The sequence below is a fragment of the Seriola aureovittata genome, chromosome 11, assembly GCF_021018895.1.
Source record: "Seriola aureovittata isolate HTS-2021-v1 ecotype China chromosome 11, ASM2101889v1, whole genome shotgun sequence".
NCBI classification, from domain to species: Eukaryota; Metazoa; Chordata; class Actinopteri; order Carangiformes; family Carangidae; genus Seriola; species Seriola aureovittata.
In genome coordinates this window covers 21,973,325-21,994,224 of record NC_079374.1, presented here as the reverse complement: position 1 = coordinate 21,994,224, position 20,900 = coordinate 21,973,325, and the positions used below count along the sequence as shown (strand labels likewise).

The 20,900-nt window shown below is 42.3% G+C and overlaps 1 protein-coding gene across 2 annotated transcripts in view; it reads left to right on the top strand.

The window, feature by feature from the left end:
* hdac4 (histone deacetylase 4) overlaps positions 1 to 17,955 on the top strand; it is a 126,211-nt gene extending 108,256 nt beyond the window's left edge. For both annotated transcript variants that reach the window (XM_056388666.1, XM_056388667.1), the window contains 5 exons: positions 3,348 to 3,466; positions 4,305 to 4,438; positions 12,274 to 12,358; positions 12,481 to 12,622; positions 12,928 to 17,955. In XM_056388666.1, coding sequence (XP_056244641.1) covers positions 3,348 to 3,466; positions 4,305 to 4,438; positions 12,274 to 12,358; positions 12,481 to 12,622; positions 12,928 to 12,967 — 520 coding nt within the window. In that variant the 3' untranslated portion in view covers positions 12,968 to 17,955. The remainder of the gene's footprint in view (positions 1 to 3,347; positions 3,467 to 4,304; positions 4,439 to 12,273; positions 12,359 to 12,480; positions 12,623 to 12,927) is intronic.
* Positions 17,956 to 20,900: the final 2,945 nt, after the last annotated feature.

Genomic DNA, 20,900 nt, shown 5'->3' with positions numbered 1-20,900 from the left:
GACCCCTGCTGCGTTGAATTTGACCAGGCTTCTTTTTAAATGTCTCTCATAAGTCCTCCAGCTTAATGAACAGCAATACCAAAGTGCTAAAGTTTAATAACCACACAACATTTTCACATACTCTCTCATGCACATAAACACAGACCCACCATTGCTCGGCTGACACATGCACACCTGTTGCTAGGTAAACCAAATAAAAACAAACAAAAGTTTACACTACACGCTCATCCAAGTAATTCCTCTCACAGTAAGATCTCCCTATGAGAGAACCAGCAGCGGTTTAGATCACAACCTCTTCGCTCAGGATGTCCCATAGCTTATGGCTCAGTCGTAAACTCTCCCCTCCCTTAATTAACAAAAAGGCCTTTTCATCTCCACATACGTAGCCTCTGATTCACACACAATTAGTCTTCCTCAAAAACCACTAGCTTCCCTTTATGCCAGTTTGCTAATTGATTGCTGTGGCTTTTTTATTTCTTTAAATGTCAGGATATTATTCCAGGGGGTGAGGGCTGGAACTGATGACACCAGCAGTTTTCATCTTCGTGACCAGCACTGTCTCTGTTTATGTTCAAGGTTGGAGGAGGGGTACGGGGCGGGGGAGCCTTTAGTGGTTAAAGTATCCTTGGCGGTCAAGGTTTCCCTCTTGCGTCGTGTGTCAGCCCACATGAGCGCCTGTGGCCAACTCCCTTTACTGTGGGGTCTTTTATGGCCCAAATGTTAATGAGCCAAGGCTCTGTGTGTATGTAACTTTGTGAGTAGGTGGAGACAGAGGGAGAAAAATGTGTAACAAATGCAATAAATCTGAAAAATATAATAATACCGTCCCTAAACAGAGTGGTTGTAAATTTAATCTAATAGTTTAGTTATCTGTGACGTCTTCACATGAACGGATTTGTGTTTTTGACTGCAAGTCTGCCTTAAAGCCCATGAAATGGTGGAACAATGACACATTTACACTAGCTATAACTCTGACTCTTTCATCCACTGTACTTCACGACTGTACTCACTCAGTTTTAGTCCATGTTCTCTTTCCAGACCCTTTCGTCCCTGCCCTCTTTCATCTTCTTTCTCTCTGTATCTCTATCTTCCTTGCTCAAGTGCCTTCATCTTCTTTGCATGACGTTTTCTTCTGAAACGTTGCCAGATGCACGCTAACACACAGTGACGCACGCACTCCCCGTATCCTTGCTGTCTGGGACTACCAGAAAGCTCCTAATACTACTTCCCGCCTCTCCCTCAGACAGCTGTGTGTACGTATGAGTGTTGTGTTGTGGTGGGGGGTGTGGTGTGCACAGTTGAGGGTTATAATTTGGTGGTGAACAAGAGATGGAAAAACCGGTGGCCTCAGAGTTCAGGGCACGCTGCTCACCCACAGCCGGCAAACCAACACCGTGTTCCTGAGGTCTGCAAAGTAGAGGGGACCTACGACGGAACCCTGTGGTACTCTGTCGCTCGCAGACCTCACCAAAACACAGCTTGCCCGAATATCCCAGACCCCAAAAAAATTCCTATCTTGAACCTGAGGTCCCACAGTGAAATCAGAGAGAGCCACTTGTTTTGCCATCTGGGAAGTCTGACTATTTATGAACTAAGTGAGAGATCCTAAATCATGCTAAACCAATGCTACTTTTACACAAAGTCGACTAAGCTTGCAGAATGCCAACTCTTGTCCTGTAGAGAAGGTCAGCGGTTCTTTAATGCTGATTGCCAATATATTGATACCTTTACATAAAGCCAAATTTAGAGTTATGTAATAGTTTAATTATCCTTTTCTTTAAGCAGTGTACAAGTAATCTGATTTATTTATTTAAAAAAGTTTTTGTGCATCTCCTTTAAAAATAAAATGAATCTGATAAATTCAAACATCTAGTTTTATTTGATCTAATTTAACCTTTCTGTGCAAAACTGGCTCAGCATTAAACATGCATACTGTACAGTGTTTTGTTTTTTTCAAACAGGGTCACCATATAAACCAGACTGGATTTTCCAGCCACAACTTGCAGTGAATCATTACACAGTATCCCACTGTTGATTTGATTTCTGTGTATGACACATTGCGCACGAGCACTCCCTCCCTACCAGCTGTGTGTTGGATGGAGGTTGTGCACAAACATCCTTCATTCACCACACCCATCATCATCCAGTGTTAGAATTATCCTGCATACACACATGCAATTTTATTTGTCCTTCCGTTTCTCCTTTCTACTTAAGGATCTTTTAGTTTATTACTGCCTCTAAATTGCCAAACTTTCCACTTCAAAAAAAGTGCACATGGTAATTTTCTCTCACACACACATACTGAACATGCAAACTCATTAGGTGGATGTTTGCTTAGAAAACCATGAAAGGGAGAGAACAGCCATAAAATGACACGTAGCATCTCCAGCCGGGTACCGCATATCCTACAGTCATCAGAGGGACAGTGAGCACACTGAAGGCATATATACCTATTTTTACAGTTGTCCTCTTAAACTCCACATGTCCCCTTTTAGACATCAGAGGCTACAGAGTTCGCTATACTTTTAGCAAGTTGATCTTTCTTCTCAGTTAATACATCTCCCGCCTTTAGGGTTAAGGTGTTATTATACTATTTAGCACAAAAGAAAAATGGTGTAAAATCATTTTTAAGGCAAGTGTAGCTTTATCAGAAGCCCGTCAGCAGCAGTTTCACATCAGCTGTTACCCATAGCGCTCTCAGTGCTTCAGTTCTGGTAGCTCTTTATCACCCTGTACGCCCAGCTGTGAGCTCCACATGCTTTGATATAATTACATGTATTGGAAATGTGGTAGTAGGAAAAAATTGTTTATACACACAGATCAGAGAGTCTCCAAAACTGATATGAAATCTTGAAAACTTGTTTCATCAAGCTTAGTGGTTTTGATTGTACTTTTGAGAGGTCTGAGCAGCAGTTTCTTATCTTAGGAATTTATATTTGATGTATTTTGGAGTAACTCAGGTCTCACTGTAGCTGGGTAATCCTGTCATTCAGCCCGCATATGAAATAGATGTGGCGGTTGTTATTGCAAGGATATCTGTTTATGAAATGTAGTGTGACCATTCAATGGGCTTGCCTGAGAAAGATGTGATTCAAAGGGGAAGCAAAGCTAGAAGTGTACGCTGCCCGCCAGCCGGTGTGACAACATTTAACCTCACTCATAACCAAGCTTTCCATTGAATCTTAAAACTACCTCTGCTTACTGGCCTTCATGTGGAAGGCAGCAAGCCGAAAACCAAATGTATCAAACTAAGGGACTATATGAAAATTTTCCCGCCTCTCTTATACAGCCTCCATCTTAAATACACTATTTTGTTGACATAATTTTTTTCCTGTTGGTTACTCTAGGACGGTGGTTATGCCTATTGCCAACGAGTTTGCCCCAGACGTGGTTCTGGTGTCTTCAGGCTTTGACGCGGTAGATGGACATGCTCCACCCCTGGGAGGATACAAACTGACAGCCAAATGTAAGTGCTGACAACAGCTGTCCTGTTTTTTTTTTTTTAAACCATACAATGTCATGTAGAAATTGTTACATCAGTTTCATGCCTGAAAATGCAAAATGCATGCACATTTTAATGCATACCCCCTACATCTCACATATTCCATTGCATATTCCATTCTCTCTATTTCTGATGGCAGAAAGGACCGGCTGACTGGCACAGACAGACGCACACACATCTTGCGTTTATTTTGTGCATCTGACTTGTGTATTCAGTTCGAGACCTTGGCGTGCCAGCAAAGAGCTTTTCTCAAACCATCCTGCGGATCTCAAATAAGAGCAGGAGTCTTGGTTGTGAAGGGGGTGATAAAGGTGGTTTAGAGAGGATTGCAGGAAGCGGGGATATGGAGAGAATTCAGTGGAGAAGAAAGTATGGCTGAATGCATATATTCAAACTCCCCACTCCTCCTGAAAAACAAAGATCAAAGGCTGCGACCAAGTCTAAACTCAAAGCCGTATTTATTAAAATTAAACCTGGCTCATATTATGGCTTGTTTTCTGGCCCCCAGTAAATCCACAGTGCTCTCTCTCTCTCTCTCTCTCTCTCTCTCTCTCTCTCTCTCTCTCTCTCTCTCTCTCTCTCTCTCTCTCTCTCTCGCTCTCTCTCTCTCTCTTCCTATCTCTGATGCAGTCACCCCTTCCTTCATTCATGCAACTCTCTTTTTTCTTTGATCAATATCCAAAAAGGAAGTCAGAGCTTGAAGAGCATTGCTCCCAGTCTCATTCTTTTTCTCTTGCCTTGTCTCCCTCCCTCCTTCTCTCTATCTCTACCTTTTCTTTTCTGCCATTTCCTGTGTGTACAGGCTTCGGCTACCTGACCAGGCAGCTGATGGGTCTGGCAGGCGGTCGGTTGGTGCTTGCCCTGGAGGGGGGTCATGACCTCACAGCCATATGCGATGCCTCCGAAGCCTGCGTCTCTGCTCTGCTTGGCAATGAGGTAAGATGAGAGCCAAGAGGAGAGGGGATAAATTACTGTCAAAATATCCTTGAGCAAGGCAACAGGGTTCAACAGTTATATTGGGAGTTGTAGACTAAATCTAAGGTTGGTCTGAGGTTCATGATGGGAGCTGTGTTGCCTACAGCAGCTCATACAGAAAGAATAATCTGGTTGGATCCAAGTGTATAAATTCATAACTAGAAAATCCTGAGAGTTCATATTGATTCCAGCCTGTTCTAATTAATCCATGATGATGAGCTTTATTTATGGCCACATTAGCGTAGTTTTTAAGTTTAATTGCATTAAAGTATTGCACAGGCAGGACCTCGGGCAGTTGAAGAGCGTCTTGTTTATTTGTGTTGTCAACATCAAAGTTGCAGAATGCAGTTGCACTCAACAAATTTCACATTTTTATTCCTGGGTGGATTTCCAGATGCAAGTAATTTCGCATGACTTCATACATCAACATACTGCAAAAAAGTGAACACAAAATTTGAATGATAGATTTTTCTGATTTCCTATTCTTCTGAAGCCAGAAAACTCCGAAACCCTTTCCTTAAATATTTTACATCTCAGGCTACTTTGACGTTTGTGTCCCCTGATTGGGTGACTTGCATGAAAGCTGCTGAAACATATTTTGTCCTGATGACGGTTATGGGAAGTAATTTATCCACCCAAAAACGGTAGAGGCTAATGCTATGGGCTGTTACATTGATCTTTACAAAACATATTTCTGAATTCCTAAAACAATAAGCTTTTATTTAAGTCAAAACCATCTTGTCGTCATGTTCTCTTACACTGCCTCTGTCTGGGAAGTCAACACCACGCACACACACACTCAAGCACGTCAGAGGGAGGACTTCCAGGCAGAAGGTTAATTGTGGGAGTGTGTAGGTTGGGCTGAGGAGCTGAGCAAACATTGGCTCTCTGTGATTCATGGCGCACAACAGAATAGCAGCTCGACACAGCCTCCCACTCTTTTCTTCCAGCTAATGGAGAGGCTGGAGTGCTTTTTTGGATGGTTTGCTCAGTCTCATTTTCTCCCTGCACATTATGCATCCAAGATATATCAGGGCTTTACTGTCAAAGGACTACTGAACTGGGGCACAGAGTGGAGATTATAGAGCTTTAGGGGAAGAGAAGAGGGTGTGACTGTTTGTTTGTGTAGGAGAACTTGTGCAGTTCAGGTACACCTGTGTCTCCCTGGCATGTCAAAATGATGTATGTCCGGGCTGCATCTCGAGCCAGCTTTGTAGTCCATGTACAGCATTGGAGTGTGTCTTTTAGTAATGTGATTTAGCCTTTTGTTCTGACCACTGATGAACAGGATAAAAATACATATTTGCTTTTAGGCACACCGTCAGAGAGGAGTGAGATGTCTGTTTGGGGCCTGGCTTTGGACACTTTGTTGAGTTATTTTTCTTCAGTGTAACTATTGTGTGAAACTGTTTGGGAGATGTGTTCTGCTGCGGTGTGTGAGTGACTGGATCTCGCTTTCACAACTGTATTTAGAGCCGTCTACTTGTGATCACACAAGATGCATTTTGGTCTTTCAGGAAAAGTGTTTACAAAGTCTTCATGTGTCAGTGAGGTGCTTCAATCCATCTCTGTTCAATTCAATTCAATGCGAATGGTGGAGGCAAACCTCAAGGACACGTTTGAGCAGTGCAGACTTTTTGAAGCCGATTTTCAAACTCGCTTTTTAGAGAAATAACTGTCATGTAAAGATCAGCCATACAAACTAAAAGTAAAGTGCAACAACACCAAGAGTGTCAAGTAAGGAAGTAAGTGCAACACATCATCAGAGTGAATATTCAGACTGCTACTTTTGTATTAAGTTCATTTATTTTGAGAAAGTGACCACTCTCAAGTGTTGCTGCAGGCCTAGCCACAAGCACACCCTCAGAGTGTTGGTTGTCATTGGAATGGCTACTGTACCTGCTAAAGCCATTATCTTCTGCCCACTGAGACAGTCTGAACAGTTTTACTAATGCATATGGTTCTGCAGTTCGGATTTGGTAAATACAGAACCTCAGAGTGCATACTATAGTGAGAGTAGTTGTTTGACTGCATGTAGTTATAATCTGGTGTAACAATGTACCGACATAGTGAAAAACATAACATGCAGTCAGTGGCAGAAGTTTTAATATGGCCAAACATCAGTGCTCATAAATATGTTACTTGAACACAAAAGGAAGCCGTCACACTTGAGATAAAATAAAATAATTGTTGTATTCAGTCACATTTATCCAGTGGACAAAAATAATTATGTTTCAGTTGTGACTTATGAATGATAATCATTTAAAAGCTTAAATGTTGAGCTCTGAATCTGTATGTGCCACATTGAAGTTTGTATCTGTGCATCCCGAGGCCTCGTGCTCCAGCCCTTCAGACAGCTTGAGCTATAAATGGGTTCTTGGAATCGTAAAAAACCCGCATGGCCTCATTCCATGTGGATCTTGGAGCCAGAGCAAAACAAACAGAACAATAACATAGGATCACATTAATAAAACTCACTGTAACCATCCAGCCCGCCGTCTTGTGGCGTCACGAAGACACTGACCATCGCAGACAGATGACCCGCTTTGAAGTGACACGTGGGCAAAGTTATTAACCCTTGAATGTTTGTTCTTAAGAGGAAAACATTGGTTTGTGCCAAACCAACAGCTCTGCTCGATCATGGTTTGCATGAGAGGGGAAATGCACCAATAAGAGGCTTAATCCAATAACTTAACTGTGTTTACCTGCACTGTGCCCACCAGTGACTCAAAGCTACGTAAAACTGCCATTACCGTCGGTAAGGTTTCATGAATTCAAGGACATCTCGGCAGGGCGAGTGCTTTTTGCTGTCACAGAGGTTTGTATTCAGGAATTGCAGTTTGAAGGACGCTCTCCTTGCTCACAACTCCGCCCTGCTGCAAAAATAATGAACCGGATCAGGGGCTTTGCTTCTTAGGTTTCAGCAGCCTGCGGAGCACCGGCCTCAGCGGGGAGTTTGGAGGAGGTCACTGGATGGGTGCCACAGGGAGCTGAAAATTCGAAAATCGGCAGGAGGCAGGGAGCGTCAATTGCCTCAGCCCTGCAGGACACCCCTCTCACCCTCTCAACCGTGGCCCCGTCACTGGTACACATCTGAAAATGGTTACCCTCACACCTCTCCCAGCAATGTCAGCCTGGGTCTAGGGTTCAGATAATAAAAGGAAACGGAGCAATCATTTGAAGTTGAGAGGGAGGAAACGATTGTTAGAAAGCAGCTGCACCATGTAGGTCTTCAAAGTCTGAGAAAGAGTGATCATATTTTCCTGATATGCATAGTTTAATATTTTATGTTGGTTAGAATTACTAGAATGTATGATGCCTCATACTGAATATTAAGCATACTTAATGTAAAATAAGTAAATAAATAAAGCTATGCAACTTCTACATTGAAACTTACCCAGTACACAAATCGCAACTACAAAGTTTTAGCTTTTAGTTTTTGGGGAACCTTGAAAAAAAATTTCAAAGTATCATGACGGCAGCCTGATAGAAAGACTTGTACAGGATACCTCATTAGGCAGAAGATGGCTTTGATAAAGTGATGAACAACACAGATGTAGATGTTGTTGAGTTAAGTATAGCCCTAGAGTTCTCATGACGTGCACCGGTTGGCTCTTTGGCAGCAAGTGATGTCAGCTGTTTGAACAAAGGCAAATCATTCAGTTGTGTGCAGCTTTGATAACTGATAGGAAAGGAGAAAAAAAAGAGGCTAAAATGTCCCTGATCAGATCAAAATGGCAGGAAGCAAGTGTTTTTATCATAATCCCAGCGAAGGTCTCAGTAATGGACGTGGAATTTAGCTGGAAAACGTCAGTGGGGGATTGAGCAAGAGGGAGAGAAAAAAGGCCTTGGGTTTTTTTTCTTTTCTTTTTTCTTTCATTTACTGACAAAGTCTGGTAATAGCCTCAGATGGTAAATATGAAAATATAAGGCAAGACCTAATTTAATTTCAGGCCTAAATGGGCATTGTAGCTTCACCAACCAGGTTGAATAACAAAGCAGACCTGGGCAACAAGTGGCCAACAGTAAGATAAATTTTGGACTTGTCTGAATTTGTCCACTGAGTGGCTGCTTTTTAATGGAGGATATATTTCAGTTTCGGCATATGTGTGTGTTGGCTGGAGTGTAAATGGAGCGAAAGAGTAGGTTCAGGCATGGGACCACAGCTGGGTTAGCCGGTCAGCTGTGCTTTTGTTTATGAAGCTTCAAACTACCTAAGAGTTTGTATTGTCTGGATGTGTCCAGAACACAAGACGCCATCATAATATAAATCCCTGATCTAATTATAGCATATAACCATAAAAGATGAGTTGAATGGTACCGTATATACCAGTGAGTTAGACTGACAGATAAGCTGCTATATTATGCCACGTGCACAAGTACAGAGGAGTTAAGAAGAGCAATATAAATGGTTAAGAAATCACAAATAATTGACTTTGTTTATTATGTGAGCAGTGCTTTTATTATGTGGCAGTCTTAAAAGGCAGATTTTGGCAGCCTCCACATTGCAGCCAAAACATCCTAAAGGTGTTCCTTATATCCTCTTCACCTCCTGTGTAGCTTGTACTTCCAGCATTTTATTGCTTGCTAGTGTGAGAAATATATCTGTGCTTTTATTGGCAGGTTAAGACAAGCTTTGCCATAATGAGCATTAGGTTTCCTTTGAAAACAGCTCAGATTAGCTGGGAAAGAGAGGGATGAAAATTGTTGAATGGACTTTACAGGCTCTTATTCACCCCCACCACTGAAGTGCGTAATCGTGAAGTCTCCCTAGTTAAATAGCTCATGAATGATGCATTGGCGACTACACTAGTCAACTCTGAACCCGGGACTAATTGATGATTGCTCGCAAACAGATGTTGGCCCAGCTCGAACCATGGTTGTTAGCAATTATTTGATAAACAACAGGCTAATATGCTAATTGTTACCAGCTGTCAATGAGGTTATTCAGCGTGTTTACACTCCAGTTACAGTAAGACGCTCGACTTCACCTGTCCCCCCCCCCGTGGGTCTGACTGTTCCCCACCATCCCCGACTACAAGGAAAACCTATACCCCTTTCCTGAAAAGGTCACCTGATTTGCACAATACACGTCATTACCTTGTTCAGTTAGCATAACATAATCAACCGGTTTTAGGGACCGCCAACATATGCACATGAACACAACAGTAAACAATGGATGCCTTGTGCACTTTTCTTTTGCTGAACAAGTGGAATTCCTCCTCTTTCCACTGTTTTGGTTTCAGCCTCCCTCAGGAATGTTTTTACCGGGGCACATTCCTCATTCTCAGCTCATGGCTTTCCATGGTGTCTCCGCTTTGCTGGCCAGGACCTTGTGTGTTGGACGGCTGTGTCACACAGAGAGAAATAGACTTGCTCAGAAATCAGTCAACACAGTGACAGCAAACCGTCCTCAAAGGACGTCTCTCTCCCACTCTCTCAAAGCCGCAGCACATCTGATGGTATGAAGATGCAGAATCCCAGGCACAACCAGGACCGCAAACTCAATAAACAGAAAATGCTGCTGGATGATGTAGCAGACAAATGTGCGCTTGTATATAGTGCACATGCACGTCTGTGTATGTGTGCGTGCATATGTGTGTTTGCCATACCTGTCAGGTGGGGGCCCCTGGAGTACCCTGACAAGAGCCATTAAAGTTTATAAGCGTGAGGCCCAGCTGTCAATCAAGCTGACAGGCTGCCCCCACCCAACCCTGCTCTGAGGTGAACCCCAGGAAACCCCAGAGAACCCCTGACCCTGCTTTGACAGGGAGCTGGGTTGGTATGGGCCGGATGGGGCTGGGCTGGAATTGGCTAAGGGCATGGTGAGAAGTTGATGGCTGTAGCCTGAAGGTCGGAAAAGTACGATTTGATTGAAAGATTGATGGTTCGAGTCCACAGACTGGCAAGGAAATTCTGAGATGGGATTGATGAATAAGCGCTGCTGTCTCCTTCCTCAAATAACCCTGAAGGGATGAACCTGTTAAGTTCTGCCTTAGAGTGGGGTCCAAAAGTCTGAGGCCACTTTCCCACTGGGCACCATAGCTGGCAGTGCTGGGCAGCTCCCAGGTGGGGAGTGCTGATCTTTGATTAGCAACTCAATAGCAAAAATAGCTCAGCGTTAATATAGGCTGCACTGGTGTGGCTGTAGCACTGTGCATGTGAGAAAATAAGAAAGCTTTTTGTTTTTTTTAATTTTTGCCAGAGACTTGTTGCATATTTTCAGTGGGTGATAGCAAAAGTGATGTGTCATACTATCTCAAATGAAAGCAATTTCTTTGTTATATGATGTGCTATAGTTCCAGTGTTTGAATATCATGTTATATGAAATTATCTGACATGTCTTGTGGCAAATCTCACTCAAGTTATAGCAGGAATGTGAATCTTTTGTTAACAGATTCAGTTGAGGGCTTTTTTTTTCTTTTCCTCTTGGTTGTGACTGTTGCATTGTGAAAAGCATAAGATTGGCTTTGAGGGATTGGATTAATTGTTGAACTATAGAGGGGTTGATGTGCAGTCACAGAACAAAATCTGCAGGTCGCCTGTTCTCTCTTTCTAGCCAATGAGGCAATTAAGCCAACTCTGCTGTTGGACGTTATTGTAAATTGCTCTGGATCAGAGTATCTGCCAAATACCAAATAACCCAATGTAAATATTCACGCACAAACTGTATGTATATATATATATATATGTGTGTGTGTGTGTGTGTGTGTGTGTGTGTCTGTGTGCACGCTCCTCTGTTTCGTTCCTGTGTGCATGATGTAGCCTGTCGTGCCACAGCAGGATTAAAGTATCCCTCTCCCTAGACTGCCTCTTCCCTCAGCCCCCGCGAACCCCTCCCACACACTATTTGTTTTAATTAAAAGAAAACTTCCAGCCTTGGCCAAGCGAGACAGACCAACGATGACTTTTTCCTCTTCTCTCTTGCATTCTGCTCCAAAATCTCAGGCCAAACCTTTTTTTTTTTTCTTTTACTCTTATGTCTCTCTTTACATGTTTCTCAGTTGGTCCTTTATTCCATCGGGGTTATGATTGAGCAGAAGAGGGATGCATGTCGTCTGTGTTGGAATGTGGGGCTGAATGGGCCTGTTTGACAAAATGGGATGAGAAAGTGTCGTATGTGCAGTCGGCCAAAGGGGAAATTGAATCATTCCGGGTTGGGAAGGCACATTTGGGAATATCCCTGTTTCCTCTGAGTTGTGGCTTGGAGTCTTTCATAGGCTTAGCAGCGCTCCCTGAGGTGTGTGTCTGTGTCTGTGTTTGAGTTTGTGCGTGAGTATGCATGCATGTACCGTATGTGTTTGTGTGAGCAGGCAGTTTTCCATTTGTGTGCATCTGTGTACACCAGTATGTGTCCTTAGAGTGGGACACTTTACAAAGCACACATTGTAGTTTGTGTCAAAGAGTAGCAAAGCTCGCGGTGAGTGGGAGGAGGTGTGCACCTGCAGGCCTATTTTCTATTGTGTCAGCAGCTCGAGCTTGTTCCCCACCTCTTGGAGGGATTCAACACTGGGCTCTAGTCCATACTCAAAAGTGATCCTTTAAACCCAGAGGGAACCACATTAGTTCAGGCGAGGTTTCTGAACAACCGTCAGTAACATTCATAATATTAAATATTGTATTTGAGATGTTTAATGCACTTAGATGATGAAGTTACATCACAGCACAAGGGTCTTAAATAATCTCAAAGACATGGCGGGTGGAAGGATATAACTCTATTACTGTGAAATGTGAAGCGCCATAGTTTTGCTGTCAGTAGAGAATGTGTTTTGATATTATTTTGCTTTTTGTTGCAGTTGGATCCCATCCCTGATGAGGTACTGCAGCAGAGGCCAAATGCCAACGCTGTCCACTCCATGGAGAAAGTTATTGAAGTTCAGAGTGAGTCACATGCAAACACAACATACATATGTATCTACATCTCTTTTATTATATGTATTGTCATTAAAAAAATAACAGTTTAATTTGGGGTAAATCTCTACTCACACTACATTTACTTGTAGGTAAATACTGGCGCTCACTGCAACGCTCCGTCTCCACGCTTGGTTGCTCGTTGAGCGAAGCCCTCCAGCGAGACGCAGAGGAAGCCGAGACCGTCTCCGCTATGGCCTCGTTGTCTGTTGCCAACAAGCATATTGGAAAGAGGTACGTCATGTTGCCTGAATCTTCTCAAGGACTGATGGATCTTATACTTTAGCAGTATATTTAAAGTTCCACTGAATGTTGCTTTATATGTAATCAATCATTTGACTTGTGTGTAATGTAAAATGTGTTGTTCAGTGCAATGGACAAACAGATAATTAGCAGTGTACTCTGCAGAGTTTAGTCTCATTGTTTTGGTTTGATGGCCCTTTTGTTTAGTCTCTTATTACCTTCCTCTGGTGCTAATGTGACTGTATGTAAGCTAAGCTAATAATGCTACATTATTTATGGTATCATCTTTTCCCCAGGGCTGAAGAGGAACCAATGGAGGAGGAATCTCCTATGTAAAGAAACATCTCTAGCCTTTGACCACTCAGACTTTATCTTTGACAGCGTCCTCATCCGGTCAATTTTCCATTTAAATGCCACTCCTATGTCTCACCCCTGCCATCAAGATGGCATCTTATCACGGGAGAGAACAAAGCAGAGCTGACACAAGTGGCAATCACTGAGGATGAGCGATGCATTCACTGATCAGCAGTGCACGGACTGATCAGCATCAATGTGATGTATTGTCTCTTCAAGACCTTGGATATAGGAGGACTGACTCAGCCATCATCCCACAATGACAACCTCGAGTGCCAGTGCTTTTTAAACACTATACAGATTAACTTTTTGAATGCCAGTCGGAACCATGCACAGACAATGTGCAGTCGTCTACTTATCACATTATTCTGTTTTTTCTGTGCTTTATCGTCATCTTCTCGCTTTCATCAAAAAAACCACCAGAGCTAATGTGATTGTGACTCTGCACTAAGGATGGATCTTTCCTGCTCTTTTAAGATATATCTGGATGAAAGGAACGAAGTGGATGAATTTCTTGCTATTTTCTCAGATGAGAATTGTCAGCAGGTGTTCTGATTCCAAAATGATCGACAGTAAAAGACTGTGCGCTCGTGCCTTTTTTTTTTAAAAAACTGGTGTATTTTCTGTTGAACTCTACTGAAAGAGCTTTGCCTTAAAGAAAACAGGTTTGGGAACGAACTTTCTTCTCCCCAGCCCCTTAAACATTTCTATCCTGGCAAGACATCCAATGCCTGCATGTTGTTGGCACATAGACTGGAGAACCTTGGCATGTTTACCTATAACTCCCTGCAACCAGCCTACTGTCTCTCCCTGTACCTCCATCTTTCCTTTACCCCCCTCATCCTCAATCTCAGCTTGGAAGGTAGTTTCCAGCCACAAGTTGGAGTTGGTTCAGTTTAAAAGGAAGTTGAAGGTGGGATTAGTATTACTCAGTTTAACCATGTAGGCATCAGCTCTCCCCCAGGGAGGATTAAGTAGCATGCACTGTACTAGAGCAACAAGACTTGTGGAAACTAGAATGCTGTTCATACTGTATGTAGTTGTTAGACAATAGTGAAGCCAAAGCATGATGGACTATCATCTCTCTAGAGTCAAACCTCTCACAATCACAAGCATATAACACTTAACAGTAACAATTTTACATTTAAATCAGTCTCACTTTTTGTAGATGAATGAACGATAGAGAGGAATTTATCACATATGGGCCAATTTGTTGGGCCAATTTGTTGGACCAGCCCTCTCTTTAAGACAACTGTGTCTCCGTGGTAACGAGGATCATTCCACCTGGGATTTTCCAGAGGGGTGTTCCAGGGCTGCACAGGCTCTCACAGCTGGTTCAACATCTTTTTATGTCCCTTGTTAAGCACATCTGCTCCCCAAATGTCAGGTGCTATGAAGCAGGTGTTCATATACAGTGAAGCACAAGCTGCTCTTTATAAATATTCAAGTGTATACACATATTTTTATAGTTTTTTTTTTTTTTTTTTTAATCCTCTTTTTTCTTGACAAGTGATGCAACTGTAGGGATCAGAGTACGCTTAATGAATATCCTTGCAGCTCACACTCCCTTCCAGATTAATCCTCCTTTAGGGTTGGGTTTCATAAGAATTTCTGATTAAAACCCAGTAGTGTATCAGATCTGCCTTACAGTTCTGGATCCTCTGAAATCAATAATAAATATCTTAATATTTAAGAAGACATGAGGTAAAATATTGGTTAGAGTTTCATTATACTTGGTGCTTATTGAATTTGGCTTCTTTATACCACCGTGGAACTCAACTTAAACTTAACTGGCTCTCAGTGCCCAACCCCACTAAGATAATACAGAACACCAGCCACCAGACTAGTTGTAGTGAAAATCTGGTCGTCCGTTTTGGTAGGTAAAACACTTTTTTTTCCTCTAAAAAAATGTTTTACATGAGTGATCGTGACTATACCAGCCACTGCTCACTGTGCGGCCAGTGAGCTAAACTTAACTTCCTGTCTGTAACCATCCTCCCAACGTGTGTTTGGCCTCTGGGAAACTACCTTCTGTCTTTGTTTCATCTAGGAAAAGCTAATCACATGTTTAATGTATTTTTTCAGTGAACAGAAACAGAGTGCTGTGGTGTTTACTGTTGTTTACTGTACATAGGACATTGATCCCCTGAGTATTCCTGCCACACACACACACACACACATTCGTCAATGACTACTCTACTTTGTTGATTCCTGCTCCTCTCATCTGTGTCTTTTTTCTGGTCTCGTTGCCCTCTCAATGGACTCCAGTGACTTCTTTTTGTACTCCTGTTCTCCAATTGTTTTTCTTATTGTTTCTCTCCTCTTTTGTTTGTTACATTGTAAAGCTGACATACTTCACAACAGGTGAGGGTTCAGACTCAGTTTTTAGTGGACTTTACATGACTATGTTTTCTGGGTTTGGGGGGTTTTTGTGGGAGGGTCGGGATGCAAATGTTTCTACTTTGTATAATGATGGACAATTGTGTATTTACTGTCTGTTCATAGTAGATTTATATATAAAAAGAAATGAGTATATTATATATATCTATACATAATGAAATACTATGATCTTGTTTTTGAAGTTGGTATTGAAAAATTATACTTTTCATGGGTCCTACATACAGTCGGCTCTTTTGAGGGTGTTACTGAAGGCACCATTTGCTGTACTTGGTTACAGTTTGTTACGAGTTGAGTAGCATTTTACTGGTTGTCTTTTTGTCTTTTAACACTGATGACTAGTCTTTGGCTTTATTCATCCCATTGGTACCATAACACTGTTACACTAGGTGTGCAATTGCCCCTCCGCTCAGCCTCACATACTGTAGTCATACTGTTCCACACCTATTTATGTGTGTAAACTTTGGCTGGCACTTCTGAAGTTTCAGTATTTTAAGAGACGTGTGACTAAAATTCGATATCTGGATTCTACATATCTCAGAAATCACCAATGTGGTGATCCTTTTTCTTCACATTTGTTCCTCTTCCTCACAGCTTTACAATTTTATCTTCTTATATCTGAAAGAACAAAGACAATGGGAAGGGTGGATTTGAATTGGAACATGGCCATGCTCTTCCCCGACATTAAATCACTATTATGGGCCATTAAAATGATTCCACATGATCATCACTTATTTGTTATCAGGCCCAATGTCCTTAGTTTTATTTGAAATGAACATTCCTTTAAATCAAGCTCACATGTGTAAACCCATTCATCAGTGAAGTGATGACTCTGGGTTTGTGGGTGGCCTGGTGTTTAGTAAGACTGTCCTGTATCTAAAAGATCACAGGTGCTTGATCCCTCATGTTTTTCCTTTCTCACGAAAACACCAAAACACATTCCTGGCTTCTCTGGTGACAGGGACAAAATATCTTTGTCTTAAGAAAATGATATGGTTACATTGTCATATGTTGATTGAAATTTTCAAATCTAAATCAGACAATTTCTAATTTTGACTGAATGCATCTGACCTCTGATGGCAGAGTGATGCTGTCTCTTCCTGCAGATGCAGCTTTGATGTCACATGTCTCTAAATCACCTCCGTGGCATCCTTAGCCACGGCTTCTGCAGATGGCCAGAGAGGTCAAAGGTCGTTTTAAGCATCTTCCACTTTGTAAGTTTACAAGAACAAAGGAAAATGTGTGGACGTGCTGGAAAGTGTATGACATAAAGTAGGTTTTACCCAAGAAGTAACTAAGGTCTCAGCATTTAATCACATCTTCAGTTTATTGTCAAATACATCACTTCCTCTTTTTATTTTTTGTCATTTTTGGATGGTTTGTTTCTTCACATTATCATAATAGTTCATCCATACAGGGACATTTGCGGTTGGGATGTGAAAATGCAGAAAGTCAGGCTGTCTTTAATATCACTTTAACTGGGACGTGCTGACATCTCTGTGCATGTAAATACAGCTGATCAGATGCTTTTCGGTAACCCAGACCAGAACATTCCCAGAACCTTTGCACAGCAGTGCCAGTCATGGGTTTTCTACTGTTGAATGCTTTGGTTTCTCAAATGGAGCCAAAACTAGCACACTCTGGCTACTCTGGCCGTCTGTCTTCACTGTTAGTCTTAACACAATGTCCAGTAACAAAAAAGCAGCCACATTCCATTTTGTTATAATTTCCATTCATTAGGAGGGGGGCAAATCTCTTTGTTTTAACCCTCGTAGTTCAGTCCAGCCAGGTCCCAGAACTGTCTGTTTATTTAGGTGGCCTGGTCCGACTCCACTCCATTCCTCTCTCCTCTCTCTCTCTCTCTCTGCATGATCCATATGTCTGCATGCACTGCCTACCTGTCTGTCTCTCTGTCTCATGCCACATATCAGCACAAGGGATCGAGCACTGAAGGACGTTAGTACTTTCACTGTATCCAAACTGTCTTATCTCTTTTACTGCTTTTGTCTCTGGTGGGGAGGAATTCAGGTGCTTTCCATGTTGTGCTTTTACTTGTAGCATATGGAATCTTCAAACCTGAGAGACTTCAGATGAATATTTTACACAAAAAAGAAAAAAAAAAAAGGTATCTAGCACTTGTAACACAGACAATAGATTTTATTGTATTTATGTAGAAAAACAAATTGTTTTAGGGGGACGCTTTGTAAACTGCGACTACAGAATGGGCTTTTCTTTTTTTATACCAGGCTGGATGTGACTTTTGTGGACTTTTGGGAAGACTTGTTTGTTCTTAGTCACATCTGGACTTGTTAAAGGGCTCCATCCAGTTGCCTGGTCATTGTTACAGTTGTCCATTCCAGTAAATAAGCCAGTTATCACTATGACCACTGTGGTTCAAAAACAAACAGTTCTAGGTTTACATATGTATAAAATGCATATTCTGTTTTTTTTATCAGTTATGTTTTTGACTTGTTCCACCATTGTTACAGAAATAGTACATTTTTCTCGGGAACCTTTGCTCTAACATGTTGTCTTTGACATCTACAATATAAAGTATTGTTTTGGACAAACTGCACTGTCTGGTTTTTATATTGATACTGTTGCTTAATGGTTTTCATTGCAAAGAAAAGGCTCATTCACTTGCAGGCAAACAGAGTACTGCAATGATATAGCATTGCACTCCTATGGTAACATTGTTGGACTTATGATGGGCATTTTTATTTTTTTAAGGATCAAACTTAATGCAGCAGAAATAGAGATATTAGCTGTGTCCCAATTCAGGGGCTGCATCCTTTGGAGGAAGCGCTCTATGAAGGTGAGGCCCTTCGTAGCCATCGTAGACCACGAAGGCGGAACTGCAATGAGAAAGTCTGGCCTATGGAGGACTTTTTACTTTGCGTCCTTGACAACACGTAACCTTTTTTTCCAAAAAACTTAAGGTTTTAATGCACTTGGTTTTAACAGTTGTACAATTAGCTGTTCAACTGAGCTGATACCCAATACTTACATTTAAAAGTGTAATCCAAGGGCCGTCTGCCGGCCATATTATTTTTTAATTTATTTTGTCGGCCGCATTTGAAGGAGCCTTTAAAAAGGTACAGGCGCTGTGACGCGATCCGTCTTCAAATGCAGCCTTCACAGGAAGTGGCCCCTGAATTGGGACACACCCATTGCCTTTTTTGTTCCATGTATTCTTCTTTCTTGCTTCAGGTCAAAACCTGGTGTCTACATTATCCATAGTGCACCTAGTGGTATGTGAGGCTAATGTAACGTCAAGCTGCTAGCCTCAAGCAGAGATGACCAGCCGGCAGTGGGAGCTTAGGTCTCTCTTACTCCACACACCCCCCACCCCCACCCCATCCCCAGTTTTTTTTTTTTTTTTGGGGGGGGGGGTTTCTGACTCAAATGACATCACTTGAGGCAGTTTATCAGACTTTGCACCACTCCCTCTGGAGCCAGAAAAAGCGTCATGCAACTCCTTTGAACATATTATGCAGTAGTGCTCCACGTCTGTAAACAGACTGTGATGTGTGAAAATTGGTGGAGTTCCCCTTTAAGCCCAGAGGGAGGCAGCATTAGAGGAACAGCAGCGAGGGCCCCACAGTAGCTGTGACCGGGGATTAGCCACCCATTTGGACAGGGCAAAGGTCTGAGGCAGTGTCCAAATAAACAGTAGTGAATCCCTGTTGGTGGTGGAACTAACACTAAGACAACAGTCCAAAGGCAAACAAAACCAATCCCGCCTTACCTCCCCTCAAATAAACACACATTCCTCTGCTTTCCTGTCAAACTCTGAATTTAGTGAGTAACAGTGTAAATAATACAGCTTCGTCGGCTTGTCGCAGTCTCCGTAAATCATGACACCATGCTGAGTCAAAGGCAAATCTCTGGGTCCTTGAGGGAATAAGGTTCAAACAGAGAGATGAGGGACAATATTTACCATCATGCAGATGCTGAGCTCTGAAGGTTCCCAGAAGAAAAAAGGATGATTTTAAAGATGGGAATGTGTTTCTCTTTATGGTTCTTCAGTGGGTGGAAATGCTTTAACGACCGCGCTCCTGACACGCAGACTGCCCGTCTCACCTTTAGCTCACCGTAGGCGTCGACACGTTCGTCATCTCTGCTATGTAGCAACACACGACCCCTGTGACCCCTCAGTAAGGTCAGGTCGGCGAAAAGGTGGAGCCCTCTGAGTTGAACTCTCACCCTTCCCGAAGGCCATCAACATGGCCGCCTCCTCTCCACAACAAAGGGGCTGTAATGTCACCAAGGGATTTCCTCTATGTTTCTCCACAGTGACTTTCTGGTCTGCGGCAGCTCGTCTTCATGCTGTGTCAGTTGTTGTCAGTTCGCTCTGTCATTACTCACCCATACGCGTAAAGAAAAAAAAAAAAAAAAAAGGTCTCATCCTCCCAGCTGTGCTCATCACCACACTTTTTTAATTATAGGTTGGACTGACTCGAAATGGGCGATGAGGCTTTGGCCAGCTGCTGGGATGACATGTAAAACTAATTACAGATTAGAGTCATTAGCATCAGTTTTGACTCAACAACACACACAACAAACGTGCGTTGGGCATCAGTATTGAAGAGTGAACTAGGAAACACTTTGGCAAGTCAGTTTGTTGCTGACAAATTCAGTTTTCAATCCTCAGTTTCCCTCAATTAATTTTATTCCAAGCGAGGAGTTTGAATCACTGGAAACGTACGCGAGACAGTCTGCGGACGTTTGCTGTTCTTTCCATTGGATGTTCCGCCAGTCCGGTTGGGACTTCTGATCCATAGTGTATTTGAAAAGCTGTGCAGCGTTTGCTTGTCTTACTACTGTATGTGTTAAGTCTGGTGTTGAGCATGTACTGAGATCAAAAGGACAAGGACACACGAGGTTACGGGGAGCTGTTGCAAACACAACACTGAGCCTGTCAGCTCGGGTGTGAAGAGTACAAGCAGCAGGACAAAGTTCAGCTCCCCATGACGGCTTTGTTTTAAAGATACACGATGAACCAAAACACCAAGCCTCGATTTATTCATTCACGCCACTTACATAACTGCCACTAAATACCCCATTATGTTACAATATGTCGTTTATGGTAAAACACAAAAGATAAATGAACACATCACCAACATGACCCAAAGTGAACATAATGTCTTCTGTTTATAGACATTTCAAAAATTCATACATCTGCTTGTTCTTGGATTTCTATATGCATTTGTATTTTACTGTTAAAGGTCCACTTACTAATTTTACTGGAGCTTTCCACATCCCACTATGTGCATCACATCTGCACATAGTTTGCTCAGTTTTCATAGAGATGAATTTGCTCTGATGAAGACCATGTCATACAGTCGAAATGCCTGGGGGAAAAAAGCTAGTAAGCAGGCCTTGAGCTGGAAATGTTCTGCTAAAAGAGATCAAACTTTGATCAGCAGCTGCTTTTCTTTTCTTTTTTCTTGTTTTTGAAAGCATAAACTTTTTGTTTGCTACTTTCCACCATGTGCTCCCTCAGGGTTTGAGTGTT